This window comes from Dipodomys spectabilis, unplaced genomic scaffold, assembly GCF_019054845.1.
Source record: "Dipodomys spectabilis isolate Male_0828 unplaced genomic scaffold, ASM1905484v1 ptg000158l, whole genome shotgun sequence".
Taxonomy (NCBI): Eukaryota; Metazoa; Chordata; class Mammalia; order Rodentia; family Heteromyidae; genus Dipodomys; species Dipodomys spectabilis.
Genome location: NW_024870835.1, coordinates 7,291,115 through 7,309,624, shown reverse-complemented (window position 1 = coordinate 7,309,624; position 18,510 = coordinate 7,291,115). Strand labels below are relative to the sequence as shown.

The 18,510-nt window shown below is 36.2% G+C and overlaps 1 protein-coding gene across 1 annotated transcript in view; it reads left to right on the top strand.

Annotated features, from left to right (window-relative positions):
* Window positions 1–18,510, top strand: part of Ccdc171 (coiled-coil domain containing 171) — a 313,064-nt gene that overhangs the window by 205,688 nt on the left and 88,866 nt on the right. Inside the window, exons 22-23 of the mRNA XM_042692902.1 lie at window positions 2,844–2,989; window positions 5,394–5,448. Coding sequence (XP_042548836.1) covers window positions 2,844–2,989; window positions 5,394–5,448 — 201 coding nt within the window. The remainder of the gene's footprint in view (window positions 1–2,843; window positions 2,990–5,393; window positions 5,449–18,510) is intronic.

Below are 18,510 nucleotides of genomic sequence, written 5' to 3'. Positions count from 1 at the left end.
GCTTACAGTATTTTTGTTTTTTTGAGACAGTGTCTCCTGAAGTAGCTGAGGCTGGACTTGAATTTATAATCCTTCATCTTCTAGAGTGCTAGAATTATAGCTGTGTACAGCATTTCTTGTTAAAATACCCATTCTTTGTTGCCTTGTAAAGTTGGTTTGAGTGTATGACTATTTCTATGATGAAAGTTTTTTAAAATTGTAAGATGAAATTAATTTTAGACTAATATATAACACCTAAGTATCCTCAGATCTCAGCCTCCCGAGTAGCTAGGAGAATAGGCATGATCCTCTTATGCCTGGCTATGTATCATTTTCTTATTGTGCAAACATTCAATATCCTGTGCTCTAGCTTTTTGAAATATATTGTACAATGCAATTATTTGTAGTTATCTTACTGTGCAATAGCACGCTGGCACTTTCTATCTAAAGTACCTATTGATCAATCCAGGAATGTTATTGATTTGGTAATAATAAATAAAAATAAAATTAAATATGTAATTACTCATGGCATCTATCTATCTATCTATTTATCTATTTATCTATTTATCTATCTATCTATCTATCTATCTATCTATCTATCTATCTATCTATCTATCTATCTATCTATCTATCTATCTATCTATCTATCTATCTATCTACTTATTTTTGTGCTGGTACCAGTGCTTGAATTCAGGGCCTGAGTGCTGTTCTTGTGGACTGGCATGGTAGCACTCTACCACTTGAGCCATAGCTCTACTTCTGGCCTTTTATGGGTAGTTGGAGATAAGCATTACACGGGCTTTTCCTTGCCTGGTCTGGCTTTGAACTACATCCCTCAGATCACTTCCAGAGTAGCTAGGATTATAGGTGGAGCCATCTGCCCCTGGCTCTTGTAATTTTTTTTTTTCTTTTTGGTTGCTTGTGGGGCTTGAACTCTGGGCCTGGGTGCTGTCCCTGAGCCATTCATCTCAAGGCAAGCACTCTACCATTTAAGCCAGTGCCACTTCTGATTTTCTGGTGGTTTATTGGCAATAAGAGTCTCATGGAATTTCTTTACTAGGCAGCTTTGAACTGTGATCCTCTGATCACAGCCTTCTGAGTAGCTAGGATTACAGGCGTGAGCCACCAGTGCCAGCTTCTTGTTAATTTTTTTTGATGCTTGTTTATCTAACAGCAACTTGACTGAAAATGCACTAATAAAATTTAAAAAAATTTAATACGTTTTTATTGTAAAGATACTGTACAGAAGGGTTACAGTTACATGAGCAAGGTAATGAGTACATTTCCTATCAAGCATTGTTAACTCCTCCTTTGTTTTTCTCCTGCCATCCCTTCCCTCCCACCTACACAACTATACTCCCCCAGCCCCTCCACTTCCCTCACCCCTGCCTAAATTGTAAAGTTTGTTTTTCAACATAGTGTCTTGTGCATGTCATTGTTAAGTGGGTCAACCTGTATCCCTATTTAAGCATTTTGTTTTTTCCCTTCCCCTCCCCAAATTAGAGAAGTGTATATACAAGATGCAGGACACCGACATCAAATACAGGAAAACAGGGATTATATCATGGGAGAGGAATATACAAAGAAACAAAAAATCACATGGTACATTATAAATACATTAGAAGCAATAGCAAAAATGAAAAAAAACCACTTGTGTCCCTATCTTGGGGTTCATTTCACTTAACATCATCTTATCTAGTCATATGTACATAGCTTTTGACCTTTTCTACTTGTCACAGACATATACTAGTTATTTCCATGTAGGCAGCTTTGCTTTTTAAACTAATATTATATATGTATTAAAAATTATGTTGGAAGAATTTTAAATATGAAATTATAGCATATTTTTATTCTTTACTGAATTTGTGAAGCATAGTTGTGGTTGTTACTGTTTAGCTAAGTTCTGCGCAAAGAAGACAAATATGTGTTTGCAGTTAGTTGTGAAACAAAAGTAATTGAAAAACTGCTTAGTAAGCTTATTAAAAAAAATCATAGGAATAAGAACAAGCAGATTTTCAGTTTGAAGAGATCACTTGATTCTTACAATGTTTTGACCCTAGAATTTTCCATGAGGGCTAGAAAATATTCCTTTAAATTGCTTTCAATTCTAAGACCTTTTCCTCTTAACTTTCAATATAAACTTACACATTTGCATCTTGAAATTTGTAAATATTGCAGATCAAAGCAGGTAGTAATGAATAGATTTTATACTTTTTTAGAAAAAACATTTATAGATCACAAAGATTTTAAATGCAATTACTATTTTTAACTTTATAAGTTAAAGCATATTGGTTATATTTATGTTGCTCTTCTTAGTATGAAAGTTATTTACTGGGAAATAAGTGAATTTTATTTTGAAATCTTGTCTACTGAGATGTGAATAACAAGTTATTACAAAAAGACTTATAAGAAGAATAGTGAGTTTCTTGTTCTTTTTTAGGTAAACTAGCCCACCTTTTATTCAGTCTTACACTTTGTCTGGGTATTTGATGGTCCTTTAGTTCTAGTTAGTGTTAAATAGACTCTGAATTTCATGTGCTTTGTCCCTTGAAATCTTTGTTTTCATCATTAAAAGACTTGCAATTTAAGTAATAAGGTATTTTTTAAAAGAATACAATTTGTCTTATAGTACTTAAAAATAAGTTGTAGTTTATAGCCAGACATTTTTATGAACTCTTACACCTCTATCATTTCTAATTAGCAATTATGTAAAAATTTTGCAGAAAATTTGTTAAACCTTGATGTGTAATGACCCAAGTCTACTTCTCAGTCAGTCTGTATTCTTCTTTGTTTAATAGCCTATGGCATAAATTGAAGTTAATTATCAGGGCTGACAAGTAACTCTGTTTTCTGTCTGCTTGCAGAGTCTCTCCGAGGCAAAGATGGAGCTGAGAAGAAAAGATCAATCTCTGCGTCAGCTCAATAGACATCTTACCCAGCTGGAGCAGGACAAGCGTCGACTGGAGGAGAACATCCATGATGCAGAGAGTGCCCTCCGCATGGCAGCCAAGTGAGCATTTGGACCTTGGGGAGATCACTTAAAACAGACAAAAGATCAATTCTTACTTTCATGCTCCGGGTTTTAGCCCTGGATAATACAGTGTTAGAAAACAAAAGTACAGCTGTCTCTCTTTGAAATTCTCTGACATAACCTCAAAAAAGAAAACTCTTAAGTGAACATACTAAATGTATATTTCATCGAAAACCTCAGAAAAATATATAATCTGAATAACCTCAAACAATGCATATTTTGCACTCTTTTATAGTATTACATGTTTGAAACAGTGTTTAATAAAAAATGTAGGATTATTTATTTAATAGTTTTACACAGTATCTTCTGTCACTTCTTATTCTCTTTTGCCCTAATGCCCCCAAATTTTGCTTTTCATATTTGGTAATATACTAATATTGTAAGTAATATTTCCACAAAAATGTAAGTCTACAAGTGTAAGTCTACAATATCATAGTATTTAAAATATGTAACAAAAACATAGTGCTCAGAGAAATTTAAGTCTATAGCTGCATGTTCTAATATATCAAATAAAAATGTGCAGTTTTCAAGTGGGCAGCTATGTAAATGTGATGAGAGTGTTTCTCTTTTCCTAGGTAGTCAAGTTGACATACATGTGAAGTTCATATCAAACAGTTCTCTTGTGCATTTTTATTCCCCACAACAGATTTCATGGACTACTTTAAGACAGTACATTGTTCAACGTTATGACCTAAAATCTGTTCAGAATGAATGAAAAGTCTGATTTTAATAAATTCAGTGTTGTCTGAATTTGGAATTTCAATTTCTGCATTTGCAGAAATACAATACACATACAATACTAATTAAAAATCTTTGAGAAAATGCCTTAAGCATAAAATATCATAAATTTGAATATTATATATAAATTACAAAATCCATAAGTCACAGAACAGAGGATCTGCCATCATAGATATCCATGAGCTTTGCTTCTAGGTAATTCTATTGTTTAAGCATAGTGATAAGATAAATTTTGATGCAAGACCTAAATATTAATACATTTAAAAAATCATCAGTGTTTTTAAAATAAAAATTGTAAAGATATATAACTGCACCACCATATTGTGTGTATGTAATTGTAATTTTTAAGATATGCTTGAGTCAGTTCTTGTCATTAGTCTCAGTTTCCTCATATCAAGTGAAGAGGCTTAACCTAGATAATTTCCAGTGAATGGTGAGATAAAGGACAAGGGGGAACCAATGCAACAGCTACACAAGACAGTATGTTGGAAATGATCTGCACAACTTGGGGGGGCTTGGGGGGTAGGGAAAGTAGGAGAAAAATGAGGGAAGGGGTAACAAGTTTGACAAGAAATGTACTTATTACCTTACTTATGTAACTGTAACCCCTGTATACATCACCTTGACAATAAAAAAAGAAAATTTCTGGTAAGTTTCACAGCTCACTGAGATTCTGAGATAAACAAAAACAGCATTATAAAACATCTGGATTCTTATTTTCATAACATTGTTAATTCAGGACCTTGATGTGTCTGTGATCTGTGACTATGGCCATATCTTATAAACCAAGGAAGACCAATTTGAAATTCAGAGAGCTGACACATTACTTACAGATTTTAATTTATAATTTATAATCTAAATTAATACAATTTATAATAATCTAAATTAGATTATTAATGTAAATTATTGAAAATAATTTAAAACGTCAGCATTTCATTCATTTTTGTAATTATGAAAGCTGAATTCAGTGTACAGGTAAATAGGAAAAATTAGTAACTTTACATATTCTGGGTTTTTTTTGGAGGGGGGGTCCGGTCGTGGGGCCTGAACTCTGGGCCTGGGGACTGTCCCTCGGCTCTTCAGCTCATGGCTAGCGCTCTACCACTTGAACCACAGTGCCACTTCCAGCTTTTTTCTTTTTGCTTATGTGGTGCTGAGGAATCGAACCCAGGGCCTCATGCATGCAAGGCAAGCGCTCTACCACTGAGCCACCTTCCCAGCCCCTAACTTTACATATTCTAAGTCAGGTCATAGAGGGTTTTCTTTGTACAGTTATTATAGCACCAGAAGACCATAGAGAAGAAAATATTTTGCTCAGTATGGCTATTGATCATATTTCTGCACCATTAAAACATAAAATATTTTTATTATGAAAAATATGCATATACTATTTTTAGAACATTTTAAAATGATTAATAACCATACATTTATTTTCTTTTTCTCTCTCTTAATTTAAAATTCCTGTCTCCCAGATTAGGACAGGAAATATATGTGAATCTAAGAGTTAAAGATGGAAGTGAATCAATGAAAATGGTATTTAAAAGGAAAAATGACAACAAACTTTATTTTTTAATAGTAATGACAGAGTAAAATGCACAAGGGAGACATGGGTTTTATTAACACCCAATCTTTTCTTTTTTTCTAGAGACAAAGAATGTGTTGCTAATCACATGAGAGCAATAGAAAATATGCTTCACAAGGTATTGTGATTTTTCTTTAAAATTGCTTAATTTGTTTTATGATCCTTCCCTGAGTCATTATTTTTTACCTACAAAGTACTTAGTTTTGTAATTGTCTTTAAAAATAAATTAACAAAAGATACTGTATAAATTTTAATGTATGTAGTACTATATTGAATATTTTCCCCCAGAATTCATTTGGGGACTTCCTTAATCAACTGGAGGTCATTAGGGTTCTCACATGTCTGAAAGTCTGGGAGTCTCTCTCTTTTTTTTTGGGGGGGGGTCCGGTTGTGGGGCCTGAACTCGGCCTGGGCACTGTCCCTCAGCTCTTCAGCTCAAGGCTAGTGCTCTACCACTTGAGCCACAGCACCACTTCTGGCTTTTTTCTTTTTGCATATGTGGTGCTGAGGAATCAAACCCAGGGCCTCATGCATGCAAGGCAAGCACTCTACCACTGAGTCACCTTCCCAGCCCGTGGGAGTCTCTTATCTCCAATTAAATCACTAAATAGCCAGAAGTGGAGCTGTGGCTCAAGTGGTAGAACACTAGCCTTTGAGAGAAAAAGCTCAGGGACAGCATCCAGGCCCTGAGTTCAAGCCCAAGGATGGCATGGAAAGAAAACAGAAAGATTCTCACATCTCATAATGAATGGATGAAATGTTGAACATACTATCTGACCTCTTTCTATTGTTAAACAACTATCCTATAAATAATATATTCAAATATAGGAGATATGTATTTCATATGCATATGAAATATTTCATATAACTTAAGGCAGTGAAGTTTTTCAAATTGGAATTTACCTTTATACTTCTAAGAATATGTTCTTAAAATGAAAATATATTTAATAATCTATGGTTTTCACATTTGGTTTCTTGAAAAATATTAAGTAGTACAAAGTGGCTACAATTCCATAGTCAGGTTATGTATACAAAGTATCTTTTTTTTTTAATTCTTTATTGTGATTAAGTGATTACATAATTTCACAGTATTGTGGGATAGTGATGCTTAGTTAAAGTCACAAACACATTGTCTATCGTGGTCTATAAAGTTTATGAGTTCTATGAGCTTTGCAGTATAGTTATTTCTTCCACATTGGGTGATATGTACATTCCTTTCTTTTGCATAGCATCAGCTGTTCCCTCTTTCCCACTTGTTCCCTCCTTCCATTGCTGCCATTGAGTTGCTTAGTTCATTTTGATCAATGTCCAGTGCAGCTGATGGGTCCTACTGTTGTATGTTTTTCCCTGATTCCCTCTAGTTCTGTGTCCTCCTCCTCCTAGTTTCCCTCTGGTGTGCACATAATATACTATATATGTGATCAGCAGCATGGGGTTATTTAGTAGTGATTTGACTAGATGAGTGCAGGTCCTTTGTTTCTCAAGTCTTGTTAATTTTGTAGTATCACCTTACCTTTTGGATTTAATATCCACTTATCAGGGAGACCATGTGCTGTTTTGTAAAAAGTATCTTGATCAATGTCACCCTTGTGTTGTTCTCTTTCATTTCCCCCCTCATATTTTTTCTTTTCTTTTTCTTTTTTTGTCAGTCGTGAGGCTTGAACTCTGGGCCTGGGCATTGTTCCTGAGCTCTTCAGCTCAAGGTGAGCACTCTACCACTTGAGCCACAGTGCCACACCCAGTTTTCTGGTGGTTTATTGGAGATAAGTGCCACACCTGGTTTTCTAGTGGTTTATTGAAGATAAGAGTCTCACAGTCTTTCCTGCCCAAGCTGGCTTTGAACCTCGATCCTCAGATCTCAGCCTCCTGAATAGCTAGGATTATAGGCATGAGCCACGGGTGCCTGCCCCCCCTCATATTTTTGTATGATAAACTATGACTTGTAATTTGTAGTGATTAGCAGACAAAGGATATGGTGATATAGTGACAACTGCATATTTTACCTCTATTTCAGATTGAAAGATGTTTTCATTATTTCCGTACTTAAAAGTAGAGAAGTGTTATTATTTCTGTATTTCTGTCATTCTCTTATAGTTTGTTGAGCATGAAAGCATCTAGTACTCTTAAAACATGTGGAATTCAGACCGGGAAGTGGCTCAGTGGTAGAGTGCTTGCCTTACATGCATGAGGCCCTGGGTTTGATTCCTCAGCACTGCATAAGCAGAAAAAGCCGGAAGTGGTGCTGTGACTCAAGTGGTAGAGTGCTAGCCTTGAGCTGAAGAGCCGAGGGACAGCATCCAGGCCCAGAGTTCAGGCCCCACAACCAACAACAGCAAAAAAAAAATGTGGAGTTCATGAATGAAATGCATTTAGAACAATTTTTTTATTGGCCTATATCAATTACTGTGGGGATTTCATTGTTACCTCACCATTCATGTTTAAACTGTATTTGAGTCAAATTTAACCTTTTAAATCACATTTCCTGCACCCTTTCCTCTAAAATATAGCACCCCCAAAAGTTTTCTAGTTCCATTTTCACAATTGCAAATAATCTGTTTTGAAAGCATTCAAACTTTTGTTATCTTCTCTTTCCAACAAATCCTGCTAATCCCTGCCTATCCACAGAGTCTACTTCTTTCCCTTAGTCTTTTCTCCTGAATAGTCTCTGCTTAATTCATGTTCTTTTTTTTCCTGCTGGAATTCATCCTCTGCTTTTTTTTTTTTTTTGCTGGTTGTGGGGCCTGATCTCTAGGCCTGGGCGCTGTCCCTTAGCTCTTCAACTCAAGGCTAGCACTCTACCACTTGAGCCACAATGCCACTTCTGGCTTTTTCTGCTTATGTGGTGCTTAGGAATGGAACCCAGGGCCTCACGCATGCAAGGCAAGCACTCTACCACTGAGCCACCTTCCCAGCACCATCCTCTGCTTTTTTTAAAAAAATTAAATTTTATTGTAACGATGATGCACAGAGGGGTTACAGTTACATAAGTAAGGTAATGAGTGCTTTTCTTTTTCATTTTCTCTCACTCCTTCCCAACCTCCCAAAGATGTAAAGTTCATTTCCAGCACAGTGTCTAATGAGTTGAATTGGTTCACCCTTTGTCCCATGTTTCTGTGATTCTCCTTCCTTTCCCTAAATCAGATAAACTTATATACAAGACAAAGGGTCCAGAAATTAAAAACAGTGACAAAAGGAAATAATCCAAAGGAAAGAAAGAAAAAAGAATGAAAACAGTACAACAATAAAAAAAACAAACTCTTGTTTCCATATCTTGGAGTTCATTTTGATAAGCATTGTTTTATGTGGTCAAATGCCCATAACTTTTGAGCTATTGTGATCCTCTCCTAAGAATATCCTCCTTTGTTTTCACTGTGTGATGCTTAGAGTGCTGGTTTAATTAATCATATCCAAGGGTAATTATTTGTCTTTTACTATCCATTGGATTTACTTATAGATTGTAGACAGATTCTAGTTACTACAAATGAGGGAAACCATGCAGCAGTTTCTTTGGGTCTGGCTTACTTGGCTTAATACAGTTTTATTCAAGTCTTTCTATTGCCTTATGAATGGGGCAATTCTTTCTGATCAAAGCATAGAATTTCATTATGTATATATACCACATTTTCTTGATCCATTCCTTCATTTAGGGGCATCTGGGTTGTTGATTCATGTTCTATGTTTAGTCATCTAAGTAATTATTTATGTAGATATTTACATTTATGTACTGTCTATGAGTATAGATATCTTTTAGGTCTCTTCCACTTATAAGTGAAAACTTAGGATATTTTGTTTTTTGAGATTGTCTTGTCTCACTCAGTATGATGTCCTTTAGTAGCATACATTTTTTTTTTTCTGCAAATGATCTCATTTCATTTCATTTCTTCATCCATTCATCTGTTGTGGAACACCTTAGTGGATTCCATTGCTTGGCTATTCTAATAAACATGGTTATGCAGGTGTCTCTTGTGTTCCCATTTGCTCTCTTTTGGATATGTGCAGAATAGTGGTATGGTGAGCCATACGGAAGATACATTTTTAGGCTTTTGAGGAATCTCCAAACTGATTTTCCCAGAGACTGATTTACATTCCCTCCAACAGGAATGTTGGATCCCCTTTTCCACATCCTCTGGAGCATTTGCTGTTTTCAGTTTCCTGATGGCTGCCCCTCTGACTGGACTGAGATGGAATTTTTTTCTCATTTACATTTCTTTTATGGCTAAGGCTGTTGAACACTTTTTCATGTGTATATCAGACATTGGTATTTCTTGTGATGAATGTCTTTTCAGTTCACTTGCCCATTAATTGATAGAGTTGCTTGTTCCCTTGTTGTTTAATTTGCTTTGTATATTCTAGGTGTGAATCCTTTATCTACTGAACATCTAATATCATTTTACTACCATAAACTCAGTCCTTTAAAAGAAATATTAAATAAACAGCAATGAACTAATATTTAATATATTTTAAAATTTCAGATCCTATATTCTTTTTACAGTTTGAAAATGTATTTTCAAATACATTTGAATATCTGCAAATATTTGAAAAGAATATTTGAAAATAACTTTTTTAATCATTAAGAGAATTTTGAAAAATCTAATATTCTGATATATATATATATATATATATATATTTTGTTGTTGTTGTTGTTGGTCGTGGGGCTTGAACTCTGGGCTTGGGCGCTGTCCCTCAGCTCTTCAGCTCAAGGCGAGTGCTCTACCGCTTGAGCCACAGCACCACTTCTAGTTTTCTAGTTGTTAATTGAAGAGTCTCACGGACTTTTCTGCCTGGGCTGGCTTTGAACCATGATCCTCAGATCTCAGCCTCCTAAGTAGCTAGGATTACAGGCTTGAGCCACTGGCACCCGGCCTGAGCTATATTTTTATTGAGGTTAATTTAAAACCACAATTTATTCCCTTATTGGGGAGAGAAAGTGGAAAAAATTGAGGGAGAGGGTAACAATGTTCGACAAGAAATGTACTCACTACATAAGTAACTGTAACCTGTACGTTACCTTGACAATAAAATTAAATTTAAAAATAAAATAAAAAAGATTGACAAATGTTTTAGAAATAAAAAAAATGTTTAGCTAGTTAGTTTAAATATAACTATACTAAATCCATACATACAATAGATCTAAAATTGAGATTTTAAGTAAAAACACATCTTTGGTTAGTTTTTAAAAGAACTCGGTGTATTTTAGGATAGAAAAGTGGATTATGTCATATATGTTGTACAATATACCCTTTTATATGGTTGGTATTGACTTTGAAGTTCAATTGTTCACCTTTCCAGCTGCAAGAAAATAAATGTTAGATCATGGCTAACTTAGGGAGTTGACTTTGATGCCAGGGAAAAACCATCATCAATAAGAAGATAAATTTTGTATCTTTTTTCTATAAAAATGGCAAAACATGTGTTTTAAATATACAAAGACTGATTGCAACAGGAAAATTATTATCATGCAGTTCTTCAGTTTTTCATGTCCTATAGAAAGAAAGATGTCTACAAAACTGGCTTACAGTCACTATAGGTTCACTTTTCTCTCTGTTTTTCTTCATTTCTCATGTAGTAATTATTTTGATTGATGTCTTTGGAAATTCTGTTATGCATTGCTATTAAACTAACTTTTTATTGCTTGAAGTGAAAATTTAGGAAGGAGTAATTGATAATTAGAGTGAATTATCTTTTCTATGGCATAGAAACACAGGAACAAATGAATGATAAGGTAAAGTCCTTTCTTATGTAAGTCTATGTTGAATAAGAATGGAGAATGGAAACTCTTGTCTCATCTCAGACTTCAGAGGACATACTTTCATTTTTTTTCCTCATTCAGTATAATGTTACCTGTTCATTTGTTGTATATAGCCTTTTGAGGTTGAAGTACATTCTTTTTTTTTTTTTTAGCATTTTTTTTATTGTGAAAATACTGTACAGAGGGGTTACAATTACATAGGCAAGATAGTGAGTACATTTCTTACAAGCATTGTAGCCTCCTCCTTTGTTTACCCTTCCCATCCCTTCCCATCCTCCTTCCCCACCCCAGTCCTCCCCGCCCCCAAACTGTAAAGTTCGTTTTTGACATGACAACTTGTACTTCTCATTGTTGTAACAGGTCCACCTGTATCCTTATTTAAACGACTTGTTTTCTTTTTATTTCGTTTGTTTGAGGCTTTCCCCCTCCCTGCTACTGAAGTCTGAACTCTAGGTCTCTCCTTGTTTGGTTTGTTGGGCTGGCACTCTACTACTTGAGCCACATCTCCAGCCCTGTGTTTTGCTAGTTTTTGTGGAGCTGGAGTCCTGTAGCCTTTCCTGCAGGACTGGCTTTGATCTGCAAGATCTCACCCTCCTAGCTAGGATTATAACTGTAAGCCAGAGGAGATTTTATTGTGAGGAGATGTTGAATTTTGTTACTTTTTTGTATCTATACAGATGATCACACGATTATTTTAAATTTTTTTTACTGTTGGAGGGTCTGCACTGGGGTTTAAACTAAGACCCTCTTGCTTTGGCTTGGCTTTTTTCCCTCACAGCTTTCATTCTACCACTTGAGTCATACCTTTAGTGTGGTTAATTGGAGATAGATTTTTTTCACACTTTATAGTTTCTGTAAGTTTTCAAAATATCCCCTAATGAACCCTTGAATTTTTATTGCTAGTTGTGATGTCATCTGTTTTCTTTCTTCCTTTCCCCCTCTCCTCCGCACCCCCCCACCCCCCTACCCCCCCAGACTAGGACTCAGTATCTGACACTTCTGCTCATTGGCTGGTGCTCTATAACCTGAGCCATGCTTCTAACCTCAGCCTTTTTAAAAATTTCTAATTGTATTAATTTGTATTTTCTCTTTCCCTCCTATCATTGTTTTTCTTTTCTTCATTCCCTCCTCTCTCCTCCTCACTTTCGTTCCCCTCTTTTTCTCCCCTCTTCTCTTTTCACCCTCTCCTCCCTTTCCCTCTTTTCCCCTTCTCCTACTCTCTCCTTCCCCTTTCCTTTCCTTCCCTTCCCTTCCCCCTCTCTTCACTTTCCTCCGTTCATTGCCCCTCTCCTTCCCTTTTGTCTACTCTCTTCCCCTCCCCTCCCCATCCATTTTCCCTCCTTTCGCCCCTTTTCTCTTCCCTCTTCCATCACCTCCCTTCCCCTTCTCTCTTTCCACCTCTTCTCTTCCTTTCCTCTCCTTCCATCCCCTCCCCTTTTCCCTCCCTCCATCCCTCCCTCCCTCCCTCTCTTTCTTTCTTTTCTTTCTTCCTTCCTTCCTTCCTTCCTTCCTTCCTTCCTTCCTTCCTTCCTTCCTTCCTTCCTTCCTTCCTTCCTTCCTTCTCTTTCTCTCTCTCTTCTCCCCTCCCTCCCTCCTTTCTTTCCTCCCTTCCTTCCTTCCTCCCTCCCTCTTTTTCTTTTTTCTTTTTCTTTTCCTCTTCTGTTTCTCTCTGTCCTTCCCTCCCTCCCTCCCTCCCTCCCTCCCTCCCTCCCTTCCTTCCTTCCTTCCTTCCTTCCTTCCTTCCTTCCTTCCTTCCTTCCTTCCTTCCTTCCTCCCTCCCTCCCTCCCTCCTTCCTTCTCTCTCTTTCTTTCTCTCTCTCTCTCTCTCTCTCTCTCTTTCTTTCTTTCTCCCCCCTCCTCCTCCCCCTCCTCCCTCTCCTCCTCCTCTTCTTTCTTTGCAGTAGGGCTTGAAATAAGGGCCTAGGCTCTGTCTTTGACCTTTTTTGCTCAAGGCTAGCACTCTACTACTTTGACATTTCCAGTTTCCTGGTGGTTCATTGGAGATAAGAGTATCATGGACTTTTCGGCTGGCTTCAAACTGCCAACCTTAGATCTCAGCCTCCTGATATAGCTAGGTTTTTAGCATGAGCCACTGGTGCCCAGCTTTTTTTTTTTTTTTAAATAACAGTACTAGGCTGGGAAGGTGGCTCAGTGGTAGAGTGCTTGCCTAGCATGCATAAGGCCCTGGGTTTGATTCCTCAGTACCACATACACAGAAAAAGCCAGAAGTGGTGCTTGGCTCAGGTAATAGAGTGCTAGCCTTGAGCAAAAGAAGCTCAGGGACAGTGCCCAGGCCCAGAGTTCAAGCCCCAGGACTGGCAAAAAAAAAACAAAAAACCAATACTGGTTGTGATTGTAGAGCCTTGTGTTTGCCTCCTCATCAAGACAAGCACAGGCCCTAAGATCAAGCCTGCTTTGCTTTACTAACTTATTGTAGGAAGGGCCCTTTAATTTTTGGTCCAAGACTCACTTGGGACTTCCAAATTGGAATACAGGTATCTGCCACTAAGCCTGCTTTCTCATTTTTAAATGTAACTAATTTATTTATCTTTTTTCCTTTCATAGGCTGGCCTAAGAAGCCATAATCCTTCTCTCTCTTATTTTTCCATGTAGGCACATAGCTGTGGACTTATACTTAACTTAGTGTACTACCTTTGCTGTTTCTGAAAAGTTACAGTTTCATTTTATTCTAGGAATTTTCTGATTTTCCCCTTTATTTCTTTGAGGAAATTCTGAGCATTGTAAATTGTATTTTTCAGTTTCCATGTGTTTATTTCATGAAGTTTTTCTTGATGTTGATTTCTACTTTTATTCCATTGCAGTCTCGTACAATTCAGGAAGTTATTTTAGTTTTCTTATATTTATAAGGACTTGCTTTATGTTCTAAAATATGCTCTATTTCAGAAAAAGTTTCATGCCTGAGAAGAATGTGAAGTGTATTATATGGCTGTTGGCTGCAATATTCTGTAGATTTTGGATCATTTAATTTGGTGTATAATTTTGAAGGTTTTTTTTTTCTTTTTGCCTGGATGACTTACGTGTTGTTTAGAGTGGGATATTGAAGTCTTCCACTATTATAATATATTGTGTTGGGATCTCCCCCACTACCCCTCCAAGTATCAGGGCTTGAACTCAAGAAGTGAAACTATTGTTTGGCTTTTTTGCTCATGCTGGCACTCTTCCACTTGAGTCATATGCTTAGTCTAGTTTTTTTTTTGCTGATTAATTGGAATAAAATCATTTTGCGAATTATTCTGCCTATATTGGCTTTAGGCTTCCACCATTAGATTTGTTTTCTGAATTGTTGAGAGCCATCAATTTAGTAGGTTTTTAAAATTTACCTTATGAAATTGGGTGCACTGAATTTCTGTGTTTATATTTTCACAATTTTCAGTCCTTTGTATCAGTTGTTCTCATTGTGGACGTGAAGTGATCTCTTTGTTTCTTACTGAATTTTGTTTAAAGTCTTCTTTGTCAGAGATGAGTAACTTACTCCTGCTTGTTTTCAGGCTCTTATTTGCTTGAAGTAGCATATCTTTTTTCATCCTTTTACTTTAAGCTTGTGTTTGTCTTTTCCAATGCAATGTGTTTCTTGTAGGTAACAAATATTTAGGTCTTTGTTTTATGTCTTTTGGTTGGAGAATTGAGATAATCAACATTTATAGTTATTGTTAAATGGTAGTAAATCCTGTCATTTTGTTGCTTTTATTTTTCCCAAATCCACATTTGGCTTATCTACTTATCTATTTATCTATTTTACTCTGTATTTTCAAGATTATGTTAATTTTCCTTTCTTTCCTAAAATATGTTTTTATTGTAAAAATACTGTACTGAGGGGTTACAGTTACATGAGTAAGGTAATGAATACATATCCTATTGAGCATTGTTACCTCCTCCTTTGTTTTTCCCCTACCATCCCTTCCCTCTCTACCTTCCCCCTCCCCCCCCACCCCCCCAAGTTGTAAAGTTGTTTTCTACATAGTGTTTTGTACATCTCATTGTTACAATGGGTCAACATATCTTTATTTCAGCATTTTGTTATTTTCCTTCCCCTCCTCAAATTAGAAAAATGTATATACAAGATGCAGGGCACCAACATCAAATACAGTGAAAACAGGGGTTATACCATGGGGGAAGAACATACAAGAGAAATAAAAAAAAAATCACATAGTACATTTTAAATAGTTAAAAACAATAGCAAGCAAGAAAAAAAAAACACTGTGTCCCCATCTTGGGGTTCATTTCGCTTAATATCATCTTATCTTATCTGGTCATATGTACATAGCTTTTGACCTTTTCTACTTGTCCTAGACTTATACTAGTTATTGCAAATAAGGAAAACCTTGGGACCTATGTTTCTTTGGGCCTGGCTTACTTCACTTAATATAATTTTTTCCAAGTCTTTCCATTTCCTAACAACTGGGGCGATGTCATTCTTTAATTTTCCCTTTCTGTGTAGGATTTTATTTAGTATCTTCTACAGTTTCTAGAGTTCAGGAATTTATTTAATTTTTGTTTACTATAGAAAGTTTTTATTTCTTCTTCAATTTTGAAGGACGACAGCTTTGCTGGGATAGTAGTCTAGTTTGATAGTTATTTTTTCGAGGGATGATTTAAATACTTCATTCCATTCCCTCTTTGCTTGCTATCTATCTGTCTGTCTATCTATCTATTTAATTTTTTTGATAGTACTGGGCTTTTTTGTATAAGACTGGTGCTTTGCCACTTGAGCCCCAGCTCCATTTCCAGATTTTTACAGGTTAATTGGACCTAAGAGTTTCACAAACTTTTCTGCCTGGACTGGCTTTGAACTGCAATCCTCAGATTTCAGTAACTAGGATTACAGGTGTAAGCCACTGGTGCCTGGTTTTAAAGTTTATGATGAATAGTCTGCTGTTAAGTCCTATGAGTTGCTTATCTATTTTGTTATGGTGCTTCTTGCAACTGTCAACATTTTTTCATTGTTCAATAGTCTTAATGCTTTAACTACAATATGACATTGTGATCTTATCCATTTGGGGTTCTACATGCCACTTCTACCTACATGCTATCCCTTTACCAAGATTTTGACAGTTTTCTCCAATTAATTAATTAATTTTTGGGGGGTCGGTTGTGGGGCTTGAACTCTGGGCTTGGGCACTGTCCCTGTGCTCTTTAGCTCAAGGCGAGCACTCTACCACTTGAGCCACAGCACCACTTCCGGTTTTCTAGTGGTTTATTGAAGATAAGAGTCTCATGGACTTCCTGCCTGTGCTGGCTTTGAACCGAGATCCTCAGATCTCAGCCTCCTGAATAGCTAGGATTACAGGCGTGAGCCACTGGTGCCCGGCTTCAATTAATTTATTGAATATATTTTCTGTATCTTTAGCTTGTACCTATTTTCTACCTTGATTCACAGGTTTGGTCTTTTAATGATGTCCCAGAGCACGTGTATGTTCTTTTTTTCCTTTCTTCAGCTTGATCTAATTAATTATTGAAACTTTTAACTGAATTTTTTAAATTTAATTTTTAAAATTGTTGTTTGTCATCTCCTAGATTTAATTTTTTTCTTCAAGATTTCTGTGTTCCTCTTTTGTGAACTTGATTTTCTTCCTTATTGCATTCAGCTATTTGTTTGTATTCTCTTGAAATTCTGTCAGATACTTTTTTGTCCTCTTTAATTTCATTGTTCCTTCTTGTAATTATCCTTTGGAATTCTTTGTGTAAGATTACATCTAGTTTACTATTATTAGAGTTTGTTATTATGGAATTGTTGAGTTTTGGAGGAGTCATATTGCTATGATTTTTCATATTTTTTGTATTGCTGCAGTGAGATTTGCACATCGTTGGCCAAGTCATTGGTCATTTAATCATCTATAGTCTTTCAGCTGTGATATTCTTATTGTTCAGGAAGGACATTGTTCAGGGAGACATATGCAATTCCTTCCCACTATATAAAGTTCATAACTCAGTGGCCGTATTTTCAGGCCCATGCTCAGGATATCAGGCCTGATTCTTAGCACCACTGTGAGAGAGAGTGGAGGTGAGAGGAGAGGGGAGGGAAGAGGAGAAGAAAAGAGACACTAGCTAGAATCTCTTGTAGATCCAAGTGTTTATGTTGGTGCTGTATGTCGAATGAGGCTTGTGGGTCAAGGTTCAGTTGACTAATTTAGGGCTATTTTCACTTCGGAAGCTTTCCTTTGTTAACCAGGAACTATTGCTAGCTAAGAAACCTTTCAGACTAACACTTGCTCAAAAATCCCTCCTCTTTGTGCCCTCATGGGAAACAAACAGCCTGAGTATCCCCCAAATATATCAGAGTGTGGAAACAGAGTGCTGTGCTTTGTATTAGATGGGGAGAATTGAAGGACTCAGGTATTTTGCTTTATGGCCTTGGCACTTTTAAATGCCCCTCAGCAATTTACAATCCTGTGGGAGGGAGGAGGTTGAGGCAGCCATGTGATTGTAGAACCCACTGGACTGGACTTACAGCAGTCAGTCTTATACTAACAGCCCTCATGAAGCTGGGATATTTTGATGATTACAATTTACTAACTCAGGAAAAAAGATTCTCCTGCATCTTCAGGGTTGTTCCTGCTTATTGTAGTTGTTGTTTATTTAGTGACACTTTCAAATTTTGAAAATTTTCTATCTTTTGTCACGTATGGCACTAAAGTTTCTTCTGTTAGTATAGGGATATATTGAAGCTTTGCCAGAGGCTTTCTTAAATACTGAAGTTATTTTTTTCCTGATTCAGCTTTGTTCTGGCTACTGTAAACTTCAGTTTACAGTTTCTGAATAAACTTGATTCTGATAGTATTTGTTAGCTTGTTTGCTGATTTTTATGGTGGAATTTGTACTCAGAGTTTCTTGTACTGCCACTTTTTATTTTCCTACTAGCTTTAATAGCATGTTTCCAATATTACTACAAGAAGTAATTTATCTAATCATTTAATACAGGGATTCTTTTTAATTAAGAGTTTCTAACTATGCTTAAATATTTCTATTATTTCAGGAAAAAGGGAAATTATAATAATTATAATAATTTAATATAGGTGGTATCTGGATGGGTAGAACAGTTTTTGGATTATTTAGAGTTAAGTATGATAAAAATACATAGCAGTATTAAGATGTGCTTAAGTGGGAAACAAACTAGGTTTTAAGGTAGGGTGTGATGTGGTTAGATTTCCTTATTGAATGTGAGCTTTTGAGAGCAGATTGTGCAGAATGCATGCGAGTGATGAAGATAGTTTTTTTTTTTAAAGATAGTTTTAAGAGCTATTTATGAAAACGGTTCTACTAGGAGGTGATAGCATTAAGCGCATGACTACTAATAAGGTTTGAACTAGGATCTTGAGGGTATATGGTAGTCAGAAGAAAGGATATAGAATTTATTCAGTAAAATGGTACTTGGGATGATAAAACCAGAGAACAACATTTTCTGTGATGGGG